At 43.3% G+C, this 14,210-nt stretch overlaps 1 protein-coding gene across 2 annotated transcripts in view; it reads right to left on the minus strand.

Annotated features, from left to right (window-relative positions):
• Positions 1-9,573, minus strand: part of BCKDHB (branched chain keto acid dehydrogenase E1 subunit beta) — a 140,519-nt gene extending 130,946 nt beyond the window's left edge. Inside the window, exons 1-3 of one of the 2 annotated variants that reach the window (XM_087774877.1) lie at positions 9,374-9,573; positions 6,555-6,632; positions 1,852-1,917 (exon numbers count right to left, since the gene is read on the minus strand). In XM_087774877.1, coding sequence (XP_087631003.1) covers positions 1,852-1,917; positions 6,555-6,632; positions 9,374-9,551 — 322 coding nt within the window. In that variant the 5' untranslated portion in view covers positions 9,552-9,573. Of the gene's footprint in view, positions 1-1,851; positions 1,921-6,554; positions 6,633-9,373 lie in introns of both variants that reach the window. The other variant, XM_087774876.1, reaches the window with a different exon arrangement.
• Between the last annotated feature and the right edge of the window lie 4,637 nt (positions 9,574-14,210).

The following is a 14,210-nucleotide window of genomic DNA, read 5'->3' on the forward strand; positions in this document are numbered from 1 at the left end:
CAAAGTCATGTCATATATTCCTCAAAAATCTCATTAAAAATCTTTGTTATTATACCCATAAAATAAACCTGATTCTAGCTAGGCTGATGATGTGCTGTGACTGTTGCTTATCATACTTGACTAACACAGTGTAAATAGTTCTTTGTACTCCCTCAAGAATACCCCTGCACTCTGGGGCAGGGGCTGTCAGAGAGTCTTTGAACAGCACTGGCACTTCTGAATACACCATCTACAAAATGCTACTACAAGAATTAAATAATGTCTTTCCTTCATGCCAATACTATATGACTTCCTTACTTCAAAGAAAACCAACAAACGACCCTCAAAGCAGCACCCTAACAATATAAAGTTTGCTCCTTTTGTCTTTTAAACGGGAGATATTCACTAAAAAACAAGAAGGTTGCTTATGGAGCCATGTGCTCCTGTTGCTTATTTCCCAAATGAAGTCTTCTGTTGCCCATGTTTCCAGCAACCAACTGCTGTCTCAGAGGCTTCGTTTTCACCTGAAGTCTAGTAAAGAGTTAACATATCACACCAGAGTTACAGAACTCTAACTCACCCTCAACATGCAGCACTAAAGATCATTGCTAGAAAAAGTCCTATCCAAACTATTTGAACATTAACATAATGTAACGTAAACCAGAGAGTGAGAACTACCTAGTGTGCTGTACATGAAACACCGGTTCTTTTTTTAGCATTCCAGTAACAGTACTTCTCGCAGCAAAATGGGTACTTAATGAAACCACACCAAAGAGATAACCAAAGAAGAAACTTAAGTGGAAGAACAGAGAAGGACTTTGAAAAGTCCTCTAGATTTGCCAACCAGGTATCACTAACTAGGCGGTTAAATTCGATCCATCAAGAACTGTGAACGTGACACTTACTTACATGCTTGTGCAACAACACATGGTCTGGAAGAAAGTGTTTTCCTTCCCCCCACCTTTCTTAGAAGCCACTGATACTCAGCTGTAGGAGACTGTCCCCCCAGAAACAGCAGAAGTAAGTTTCTTCCAAAATGAACACAATATACAGATTAATTTAAATCACAGATCACACAAGAAATTTTTAAAAGCTCCTGCAAGTTTTAAAGAAATTCCCTATTTAAAACTTATTTAAAAAATAAGTTTTCAACAAAAATTAAAAAGTTCCTGCAAGTAACTATTTTTCCTCTTCCACTGAACTCACCTCAACTGTCTGAGGTTATGAGATGATTAAGTACCATCTTATTTTTCATCTACTTTTGCAAACTTGTTTTTCCTATCCAGTGATAAAGGCTACTTCTAAGATTTTTTCAGATAAAGGTCGTACCATTTCTCTTAATGCCTTCACATGAGTCTCCCAAACAAGTAAACCAATCACAATCTAGATGAAGCACAAGCATAGCTATAACACATCATTTCTATAGTGGCTTTCCAGGCCATGCTAGAAAATACTATATTTAACAAAGAGTTTAAATCCATTTCAACATAATTCCTTCACAGTTCTTGACAGATAGGACCAAAAAGCATCACCATGTATTGTTGCTAAGAGGCTTTAATTTGATTACAGTAATTAAATGGGGCCACAACGATGAATATCTGGTCCAATTGCAGTTTAAAATAATGAAGTTACATTGATAAAGTTAGTTGAAGAAATAGAAGACTCCTGAAATTATGTCAGAAAGTTTCAAAAGCATACATATATGTTAACACATTCAAAACTTTTTCTATTTCCAAGGACAGAAAGGAAAACGGGAGTCCTTTACAAGGCTTCTCTCCCATGTGTTCTTCTCTTCTCCTAAAAACCATAGAGGGGAACAAAAGAACAGAGATGCTAATATGAAAATAATGTCAGATTTAAAAGTTATCTTACCATATTTGTCTCGCAAGCCAACTGTACACCTGAAGACTCCACCAAAGGCCACATCTTCACCAAATACTACTGAAAAATAAGAACAGTAGAGGAGGCTAATGTTACTCCAATGCATCTTATTTTTAACAAATGTGTTTCAAAGGGTTTTATATGAGACACTAACATAAGTAGCACCTAACATTTCATTTTACTTCAAGACTTATCTAGACCTTAGTGCTTCTCATGCACAGCCTAACTGTAACAAATAAAGAACCAAGGTTAATGAGGAATCAGTACAGCAACACAACTATGTCTCAAAACAGAATTCATGAAACTGATTCAGCTATGCTTTCATTAAAACACCCATTTATTTTTCTGAAATATTCTATAATATCACAATATCTAAATCTAAATGAATAAATGGAATTCCAAGAAACAGTTACATTCAGTCACTAAAGAGTCATTGAAGTTACGTGTCCTGCTTCAACTGGTAACCATCTGCATTCTTCATCCACAGATTCTGGTAAATGTAGTGTTTTGAAAAACGTCAGGTTTAAGCTTTCTTTAAAATACCAATCCAACACGAAATCTGAAACCTTCTCCAAATACACTTGCCAGATCCCTGAAGAGTGACTTCAGAGGAACTCCTCTACAGAAAAGATGGATATCTAATAACCAGGACAACTCTCTCAGTATTCAACACTACTATCCTTATAGTGTGGGTGATGTAGTCAATGAAGTTTTATCACTAAAAGTAATTGCCTTTAAAGTTTAACTTCATATCAACTAATCTGGGTTTTTTTTCTTTGAATTTATGGAATGATGATGTCTATTTTTTCTTAAAACAGTTTTGATATTTAATTCACAGAAATAAGTATTGCTCATTTCAATTTTTTTAAGCATATAAGAGATGTGCAGCAGTATCACCAATAGCAGCTTGCATGAACTGGGGTCAGTTCCAATAATTCCCAAATTTCTAAAGACTCTCCATATTCTAAAGGACACAAAATAATGAGTTAGCCTCCTTGCCTTTCAAATATTATTTTTATTTAAATAAAATTCATTTCCAATTGGAAGGACTAAAAGGGATTAACACACTTCTGACAATCATATTAATGACACCACTTAAAGAAAAAAAACTTGTGTAATGATGTAAAGCTAATGCAGTCATGGGGTATATGACTGAAGTATATCCCCAGATCATCTCTCGAATTCATTTTTAGTATTAATTTGTTTGCTTTTTTATGCACTTAAAATCTTTGTAAGGCCTTTCCATTACCATATGGCTACTCACTTTTGAGCCAAATGGCATAAAAAATTCCCATTTAATGCTGGTATCAGCAAACTTGTGTGGATTTACTCATTCTGTTCAGCCACTGAAAATATTTTCCTCGACAGATTCAAATTCTCATCAACACAAGTATGAGGATTTCCACTACTTAAACAGTTGCTCAATTCCCACACAACTAAAAATACACGAAGGACATGCTTTCTATTGCAAGAAGTACTATTTAATTAATTAAGTAGGGTGATACTGACAATTCACATGTCTGGACTGTAGAATTCCAACATGGTCTTGCAAAGGGCTTTGCAAAGATCCAGCCCTGCAAAGCTGAGGAGCAAGACTGGGACCTTAAATCAACTAAAAGGCTGAAGATTATATATGACTTTAGGTTCATAGAATCATAGAATTGTTTAGGTTGGAAAAGACCCTTAAGATCATCAAGTCCAACCGTTAGTCTAACACTGCTAACTGTTAACCTAGCACTGCCAAGTCCACCACTAAACCATGTCCCTAAGCACCACATCTACCCGACTTTTAAATACCTCCAGGGATGGGGACTCAACCACTTCCCTGGGCAGCCTCTTCCAGTGCCTGACTACCCTTCCAGTGAAGAAGGTTTTCCTAATATCCAACCTAAACTTCCCCTGGCGCAACTTGAGGCCATTTCCTCTCGTTCTATCACTCATTACTAGGGAGAAGAGACGCACCCCCACCTCGCTACAACCTCCTTTCAGGTAGTTGTAGAGAGCAATAAGGTCTCCCCTCAGCCTCCTCTTCTCCAGGCTAAACAACCCCAGCTCCCTCAGCTGCCCCTCAGAGGACTTGCTCTCTAGACCCTTCACCAGCTTTGTTGCCCTTCTTTGGACACGCTCCAGCACCTCCATGTCCTTCTTGTAGTGAGGGGCCCAAAACTGAACACAGTACTTGAGGTGCGGCCTCACCGGTGCCAAGTACAGGGGCACTATCACCTCCCTGGTCCTACTGGCCACACTATTCCTGATACAAGCCAGGATGCAATTAGCCCTCTTGGCCACCTGGGCATATTGCTGACTCATATTCAGCTGGCTGTTGACCAGCACCCCCAGGTCTTTTTCCACTGGGCAGCTCTCCAGCCACTCCTCCCCAAGCCTGTAGTGTTGCATGGGGTTGTTGTGGCCGAAGTGCAGGACCCGGCACCGAGCCTTGTTGACCCTCACCCAGTTGGCCCTGGCCCATCGATCCAACCTGTCCAGGTCCCTCTGCAGAGCCTTCCTACCCTCCAGCAGATCAACACTCATGACCAATTGGTGTCGTCTGCAAACTTAGCGAGGGCGCACTCGATCCCCTCGTCCAGATCATTGATAAAGATATTAAACAGAACTGCCCCCAATCCTGAGCCCTGGGGAACACCACTTGTGACCGGCCGCCAACTGGATTTAACTCCATTCAACACCACTCTTTGGGCCCAGCCACTCACCCAGGTTTTTACCCAGCGAAGAGTACACCCGTTGTCCTGGTTTTAGCTGGGATAGAGTTAATTTTCTTCTTAGTAGCTGATATACTGCTGTGTTTTGGATTTAGGATGAGAATAATGTTGATAACACACTGATGTTTTGGTTCTTGCTAAGTAGAGTTTACACTAGTCAAGGACTTTTCAGCTTCCCATGCTCTGCCAGGTGCACAAGAAGCTGGGAGGGAGCACAGCCAGCACAGCTGACCCAGACTGGCCAAAGGGATATTCCATACCATATGATGTCATGCTCAGTATATAAAGCTGGGGGAAGAAGAAGGAAGGGGGGGACATTCGGCATGATGGCGTTTGTCTTCCCAAGTAACCGTTACACGTGATGGAGCCCTGCTTTCCTGAGGATGGCTGAACACCTGCCTGCCGATGGGAAGCAGTGAATTAATTCCTTGCTTTGCTTTGCTTGTGCGCACGGCTTTTGCTTTACCTATTAAACTGTCTTTATCTCAATCCATGAGTTTTCTCACTTTTACTCTTCCGATTTTCTCCCCCATCCCACCAAGGGGGGAGTGAGCGAGCGGCTGTGTGGTGCTTAGTTGCTGGCTGGGGTTAAAGCACGACAGCCCGTCCAAGCCATGAGCAGCCAGTTTCTCCAGGAGAATGCTGTGAGAAAAGGTGTCAAAGGCTTTATTAAAGTCCAGGTAGGCCACATCCACAGCTTTTCCCTCATCCATGAAGGGGGTCACCTTGTCATAGAAGGAGATCAGGTTAGTCATGCAGGACCTGCCTTTCATAAACCCATGCTGACTGGGTCTGATCCCCTGGCTGTCCCGTGTGTGCTGCATGATGGCACTCAGGATGATCTGCTCCATAACTCTCCCCGGCACCGAGGTCAGGCTGACAGGCTTGTAGTTCCCCAGATCCTCCTTCTGATCCTTCCTGTAGATGGACTGATGCTCCTGATGGACTAACATTCTACTTGCTTTTATATGTCTGATTCTACAGAAATGGTACTAAAATCTGTTCTTGGCACTAATTTACCCTCAGCTGTCTGAGTTTAATTTAATAAAGGTGATTATAACACTGCTGTCGATTGAGAGGGAATGTATACAGGCATAGTAGTGGACAGACAACATGGAATTTGTCCTAACAGATTAGACGATTAGTCAGACTTCCAACTTGAGCAGTGGATCAAGCAGTGCCAAAAAGAGTTACTAACACACTAAAAAGAAAAAACAAAATTACACAAGATCATACAGCTTTTGCAGCTGTGTTCAAGACATTAAACATCTCTTTCAGATATCTGGCCATCATCATGCCTTTGTTATGACAACAGAAGAAATAGACCTCCTGTTATGTATAAGAATTAGAAGTGGATTAAATAGTTCTGTGCAAAAGAGTTTAGGATAACCCTTTTAAATCAAGCTATGATGAACTAACTTCTTAAAAGTTATAGGTTATCCAGACTGCAAGAGCCTAGAAAATCTTACATTGTCTATGCACAATGATGAATGGAAATCAGTAAAGCTGGAAAGGAATTTTGGAGGGCAGGGAAGGAGAGAAGGGAGAATGGACAGAGCGAGGATTATACATAGTCTCTAAAAAAATACCACTTTTTGAGCAGAGAGTTGAAGGAATTAAAAGCTAAGATTTACATTTTAAAACCTCCTTTACTTACTGGTGGGACTCAAGCTGCCCTTAAGTACAGTTCACATCAGTAACACCAGAAGCATGTTAAGCAGCGTATCTTTCTGTCCCAACTTTCAAGCGAAATACACCCAGATAAGACAGAAGACACAACTGCATCTTAGATCACAAAATCCATTAATAAGCTGTTAATAAAACACATTTTTAAGTTTTGTTTGAGATCAAAGTGTAGAAATAACTTATTAGAAAACTTTAAAGGCCACAAGACATGCATTTAATATTGTACACACACAGGCAAAACAAAATGCAATTTATACAGAGCAAAACACACTAATGAGTATAGTATACCTGCAGTTGGATCTTTGGCTAAAGCATTGTCCAAGGCACTTGTTATGGATTGGAAGAGATTCATCTTCTGAGTTTGCCCTGCATGAAAGTGATTATTTAGCCATTTAATTTAGCTCAAAACACAAAATACATTAGAAAACATTGGTGCAAAACATGACTAAAAACTTAGTTAACAGTCATAAACAAGATCCTTGTTAGGAGTACCCAAGGCTCATTTTCTAGAGTGAACTTAAATTATGGCATAGATGGGATTGAGCATGGTATACTTTGCAATCCAAGGGACTATAATTCTACCACCCTGCATTCAGCCTTTCTTCAAAAACTATGCTCTTAGCTAGAGCAAATGCAGCTTTGCAATGCTTAGTCAAACACTAGGAACAATGACTAATACAACAGTTTGTCAAAGGAAGAAACCATAGTAAAGCATTATTGTTTTGAGGATCGGGATCCTTTCTGCTGAGATTCACCAGATCTCATTAAGCTTACTTCATCATTCCTTAATTATTTTTTTAAAGTTCCAGCCTTTCCTTATTACAGACACCTATTATTATCAGAAATTTTCTAGGCCACCAGACTGCTCTCTGGACTACAGTTAGAAAGTGTCAGAAGCATCAGGTCCATACTCTAAAGAAAGAAAACTTGATGCTGACCAACTATACTTAAAATGGGTAAAGCAAATGCACCACATTGCTGTATTAAAATCTTCTGCAGCGCAGATTGAAAGAAAACCTTCAAAACCAAGAAAGGCTATCCAAGTGCCCTTCTTCATTCCAGCACTGCAAGGAAAAACAAACAGGCCTGAAAGCAAAGATGGAACAACACGTGGGGGCCCGGTCCCCACTACTGTGATCAACTCAGATTCTCCAAGCAAATAAAATAATGCCTTATCAGAAACTGAATGAGTAAGAAATTGCCTGGCTGGCATTTGGTAGCTCTTTAACCAGCAAAACCTCTACCTAAGTCATGTCTAGGAGCCACAGTCCAGGAGAATACTACCTACCAGCACACACAGCATGTTAAAAAAAAAAAAAAAAAAAAGTGATGGTTAGGTGTAGAACCCAGACAAACATGAGAACAGGTGTTAGAAATCAGAAAGAACTACATTCTGTTTCCAGTAGCTACAGTATCTTTCAACAACCATTCAGCTTCCCTTCCTCCTAAACTGATAATTAACATTAGCACTTTTTTTTAAAGACTCATGTCATGCCACACCAGAGCTGAGTAGCTGCATTCCTACATGTTCCTGTGATTGGTAGCTTCACTTGTTACACTTTACATGGCCCTTTAAGAATAGGAAACTGTAAAAAAAGTTGTTATGGGAACTGTTCAAATTATATGAAAGCTACAAATAATCAACATGCACAAATTCAAGGGAAGGAAAGCTGGGGAACACCAGTTGTTTCTCTCTTTCTCAAGTAATCTACATTAGTATTTAGGTTATCTTTTCCACAAGATACAATCCTTCCAGTACTTGCTATAAATAAATGCTTATTATTTAAGCAACTGTCAGAAACTCCTCACACTGACTGTTCTGACCCACTGCTCTTGCTTATGGTAAAGGCCTCTCTATCAGCCCTTTCCCAAAAGAAGAAACCAATTGTGCCCTTCAGATTTGAACTGTGGAGTTGGAGAAGCATTATCTTGATATTATCAGGATAGGCATTAGCATAACTTCATTTTACCTTCACTATTTTTCACAGAATTTCAAAGTGTATTTTAAATTAAATGGAAGCAGTTTTCTGTTAATAAATGGCAACAAAAACTGGCCTGCCCCACTACAGCTTCTTCCCTACGATCTCAAGCAGGGACCTGCAGCACACAAGCTTTAAGACACCTTGGGTGCCTATACCTCCCAATGACGAACAGAAACGGCCGAGAGCTTTCTCAGACTTAAATGACCAAGCTGGAACACCAAGGTATCCAAGTAAGTAACACCCTTCTAGGAGACAGTGTGGTTCATGTAAGAGAAACAGCTCTTCTGTCGCTGGAAGGCTTCTTCCAGGAGAACTTCGCGCTAGTCACTTGCAGGGACGCATCAGAAATCAAGTCAAAACACCAGCTCTCATCTTGAGCTGTTCATTTCCAACTGATCTGTGTTTACTCTCAATCGTGTGATCACGAGGATTACCTCAAACCTCTCACTAGACAGCAGTCTTTATTAATCACAGGTTTATTATCACATTCATGACTTAAGCACCCAATAAAAAACTACGGATGGATGTCAGTCATTAAGTTACTGCTAGAAGCTTTACCGCTGGCACAGGGGGAGGGCAGGGGAAGTGCTTGCAGGTCTGAGCCGATGACGGGTGGGCCTATCGCAACTATTGCGCTGGCCGCCATCAAACCCCCCAGCGCGGTACCGGCGGGCCGCCGAAGAGGCCTGAAGCACCGCCGCCCCCGCCAGCGGCCCACGGGGGCCTTCCCACCCACAGCACAAGGTTTTCGCGGAAAACCCGCAGGGGGAAGCGCCGCGGACACAGCGGGGGAAAGGCGCACAGGCGGAGGCCGCCGCCGCTGCCGCTGCCGCTGCCCGGGGTCTGGTCCCCAGCGCTGGGGCTGGCGGCGGCTGCCCCGCCGGGGAGGCGTCGCTCCCGCGGCCACCGCCGGTGCCTCGGCGGGGCAGGGCGGCCCGAGGGGGCGGAGGCGGGAAGCGCCCACCCTTCACCCTTCCCCATCCCTCCCCCCCTTCCTCCCCCTCCGCTCCACCCCTGCCGGGCGGGGGCCTCCCCCGAGAAGGCGGCGGCGGCGGGGCGGACCCGGCAGCAGAGCGAGGGTGAGCCCGGCCTGCGGGGTGGGACCCGGCCCGGCCCCGCTCTCACCGTACGCGCTGGGCGCCGGGTCCGGCTGGAAAGCGAAGTGCGCCGCGGATCGGCGTGGCGCGGCCGGCAGCGGGGGCAGGCGGCTCCAGAGCCCGCCGCGGCGGCGGCAGCAGCGCACGGCCACCCGCGCCGCCCCGGAGGCCATCGCCCCGCGCAGCGCCAGCCCCGCCGCCGCCATCGCCGCCGCTGTCAGGGGCCGCTGCGGCCGCCGCGCGTTCTAAAGAGGCGGGGTCCTGGGCGGGCTTCCTGACTGGCCAGCGGCGGGTGGAGGCCGGGCCAATCAGAAGCCGCCTTGCGGTGGGTGGAGGGGAGGGAGGGGAGAGACAGGGCTTACTGCGCCTGCGCAGCAGGCACGCCGGCAGGGGCGGGGGCGGGGCAGGGGGCGGGGCGACGCTGCGCCGTCGGCGCACGCGGGAGTGAAGCACGCCCTGAGGGCGGGAGCGGGCGGCGCGCGTGCGCGGTGACGGCGTCGGCGGGTGCTGCCGCCGTTAGGGCGCGTGGGGAGGGCGGCAGTTCCCTCAGGGCGACGGTGGCGTTCCCGGGCTGGCCGGGCGTGTCGGTCCGTGGGTGCTTTCCCCCTCTCGTCGGCGCTGCTGGTACCGGCGTGCCGGGCACTGAGCGCATCCGGGAGTGCCGAACTGGGCATCGCCTCTCCCGCGGTAGTGTCACAGACGTGGCTGAAACAAAAGTTTTCACCTTTCCCCTTAAACGTTTTTATTTTGTTCCACTGGGTTTTTCATGTTGCCATCCCAGCATCGAGAAATACTGAACAAATGTCTGAAATCCTCAAATTCCCCCGCAGCAGATGGCCTGGAAGGATAAAAAGAATTAATAGAGAGACCTGTAGGTATTACCTACTCCTTGTGTCTCAAAGCCCTTCTCAACGGCACAGCCAACCTCTCTCTGAGTCTGTCATACTTTCAATTCTTCTTGTTGTCCAAGGTCTTTTTTTTCCAAACACTCTTGCTCATACCTTCATATTTTTTTTAGCAATTGAAATTACAGTCTTTTATATGTACATATTTTCCTTGGCAGGTTTTATAAAACATTCTTTCTCCTTACCACAATGACCACCTCTCATTCCTCCTCCAGATGCTCCCATCACCCAAGTGAATCTTCTTGCTCTACTTTTGCAGCCTTTCTTCCTTTCTTCCATCGTTGGCCACCTTTCAGTTGCCTCCCCATCAACCCTTCTTTCCCTTACCAGTGCTTCACATCTTGTCCATACACATGCTTCTCCATCAACCCCTTGACCATAGAATCATAGAATCATTAAGGTTGGAAAAGACCCTTAAGATCATCGAGTCCAACCGTTAACCTGTCACTGCCAAGTCCACCACTAAACCATGTCCTCGAGCACCACATCGACCCTTTTAAATACCTCCAGGGATGGGGACTCAACCACTTCCCTGGGCAGCCTGTTCCAATGCCTGATACTGTCTGTGCCTACCATGGTGACCACAGGTGACGGGGAATCAGGATTCGATTCTGGAGAGGGAGCCTGAGAAACGGCTACCACATCCAAGGAAGGCAGCAGGCGTGCGAATTACCCACTCCCGACCCGGGGAGGTAGTGATGAAAAGTAACAATACAGGACTCTTTCGAGGCCCTGTAATTGGAATGAGCGCACTTTGAATCCTTGAGTGAGGATCCATTGGAGGGGAAGTCTGGTGCCAGCAGCCGCAGTAATTCCATCTCCAATAGCATATCTTAAAGTTGCTGCAGTTAAGAAGCTCGTAGTTGGATCTTGGCGGTGATGACCCATTCGAATGTCTGCCCTATCAACTTTCGATGGTACTTTAATGCAGCCTCCAACACATGTGACAAGCCCGTTTGAGTTATTCTTCCCTGTCTGTGTTGGTATTATCTATAAGAATGACCATACTGGATAGCATTTTTACACTGCTCCAAGAACTCTTAACTCCAAAACCTTGCCTCAGAGAAAAAGACTAGAAACTAGAATGGTGTATATATGGCATCGTGTCTTTCAAATGAGGGGGTTCACGTGTAACCCTGTCTGAATAGGGCCTTCTTTTTAAACACTGGAATATGAGATTTCATATCTAATATGAAATACATATCACTATTATGATCAGATATTCTTTTTTTCTATCTGAGTTTGTCGTGGTTTATGAAACCAGGACAGAGTTCCAAGCCATTACAGAATATCCCTGTTAATGACCACAGGAACATCTCAGTGAAGACCATTGTTTCATTATGTATTGTGTGAAAAAATATTTTTTCATGTTGATTTTGAATTTCTTAATCATTGGGATTTATGCAAGATAAAAGGCTTAATCTTACTGCTAACTGGGGAGACCAGTCGTTTGCTCTTTAACATGCCCTTTACCCTTAGGGTCTGCTGACAAAGCACTCAAGACCATGGGATCAAACAAGTTCTTCTAACATATCCCAGTATATCCCATGGAAGCAAAATACTGATTAGTATCTAAACGGGGTGAGAATTTTAATAAACAACAGAAAAGCAATCTCTCCAATGAAAGAGGAGTATAAATGTCAAATGTTGAGATTGCTTCCAACTCCACTGGAAGGCAAAACGTAAATATTTGAAAAAGTTTAGTACATAGCAAACATTATAACCATCAAATGACATATAACCATTTATTTGAAGGGCTAATAGTGTAAGAGATTACAAATATCCAAGTTTCTTATTCAAATAATTTTATTTCTTTCAGTGAGCAATGTGTTCGAGTAGGAGGAATTTAGCCATATTGCACATCATTGCGGCCAGATCTGCAAAACTTACAAATGGAGAACAGATAGTATAGAAAGGTACTACTTTACTTGTGAGTCTGTCATCTATTATTAATATGTCAGTTGTTGGACCTGTGAATCGCTAAGCTTAAACTATAAACCATATTCGGTTTATGTACAGTTAGTATTTGTCATGCTGTATTATTTATAAAATGTGGCAATAACCTTGGTCAGATATTCCAGGAGATGCTTCAGTTTTCAACACAGGCAGATAAAGGATACTTCTTGCTGTCTTAGTTCAGTGACTGTTGTCTCCTCCATCTGGAGACACATCAAAGTTGAAAAGGAAAACAACGGTCGTGCAGCCCAGTATCTTACAGAGGAAGTCGTGGCATTTAGGATGGAAGGGTGGAAAGAAGAAATACCTTCAGTAAGACCTGTTCACCTTCTATTCAGACCTAGCTGAAACAGAAAAAAGTGTCCAGAGACGAGGCTTGCCACCTGAATTATTATTGCCTTTTGAGTACAAAAGGTAGTTTGTCCACATGGCCTTGGAAGTTCGCACTGGTACTGAAAAGGGAAATGGGCAATGAAAGAGGTTTATCCAAATGTACTTTGGCTGACCGGTATGTTAGCGGAGATGAGTCCTAGCATTCATATCTTTCCAGCTCTGATGAGTTAATAATTACATCCATGTTGTTCCTGGTATATGTTACGATATTCCAGCAACTTCAATTACGTTTTGAAAACAGCTTTCTCTTTTGGAAGTTGTTAAGTTACTTAGGGCCACTTCTGTTAAACCTATACACCAGACTTTTAAGAGCTGAAGTCAGCTACATTCCCCATCTGTGTGTATTAGTCATTATGTGCATCCTTAGTGTTGTTGACAACCATTAAAAAACTCTGGCAGTTATTACTATTATTTCTGAATAATCATGCAGAGCAATTGATGAGGATCTGATGATGACTGCAGACCCTATTGACATGGACCAGATTATGCCCATGTTTATGCCAGCATTAATCAGATGTAACTCCTTTGAAGTCCATGTTGTTACCTCTGATTGACATAGATCTAATTGTGAGCAAATGGCGAGTATTGGACCCTGACATGAGCATATGGCTCCATGTCCACTATTCTACTCCAAAATCTCTCAAAATTTGGACATAGCTTGCAGCTGAACCTTAGACTCCTTCTGAGCTTGTCACGTTTCCTAGTAGGTGTTGCTTTATTTAAATCACATCCCTGTAGATGATGAAGCATCCAGGTGATTTCTGTTGCATTCCTTCCAGTGTAGTTTCACTGAACAAGAGCAGGGCAGCAATGGTTTTGAGCAAAGGGACTTAGAAGTGAATGGTTTCATCTTAGGTAGCATAAATGCCAGGGACCATTTTGCAGTTTAGCAGAGAAATTATTATTTTAGACTTTGATAAAAAGCAGACCAGGGGCACTGCAGGTGGAGCCAGCCAAGCTGTAGTCTGGCAGAGAGCAGGAAAAAAAGGAAAAGAAGCTTAATGGAGTAGTTTTGTACTCGTTTGCATGTAGGGTCAGGAATCATCCAGTTACTTCTGCCACATCGCCCACCTCTGTGTTAAGACAGTGCTTCCCACTTAGTCTAGAATAGTAACTGTGGCTTTCATCCCCAATTGCTTTTTAGATTTTTAAACACTTCACCAGAATGATCACACTCAAGTTAAACACAATCCTATTTTTAAATGATATGAGTAGTTCCTAACATTAAGTGAAGCAATGCTAGAAACAGCAGTGTCTATCCACCGAGGCATTATTCAGCTTTTTTTATAGGACGTTGCGGTGTTTCATAATTACGGGAAGAGAATCCCACTCTCCTCTGTTTAATTCAATCAGTTTTAATTGCTTTGAAACCACAGAGCATATTTAACTCTATTTTCTACTGTGACTCAATCTAGAAATACCTGTACAGGGAAATGATTTCTAATAGTTGACAGCTCATAATTCTAATGCAAAAAAAGTCATAATGAAATCCAATCTGTACAAGGAATAAAGACCACATTTTTATCTTGAGGATAATTAAGTGTAGGAACAATTTACCTGAGAACATGCTGGATTCTCATCACTTCTATTCTTCAAATAATAACTAGATTT

This window comes from Nipponia nippon, unplaced genomic scaffold, assembly GCF_047370975.1.
Source record: "Nipponia nippon isolate SJK-2023a ecotype South Korea unplaced genomic scaffold, ASM4737097v1 scaffold_4, whole genome shotgun sequence".
NCBI classification, from domain to species: Eukaryota; Metazoa; Chordata; class Aves; order Pelecaniformes; family Threskiornithidae; genus Nipponia; species Nipponia nippon.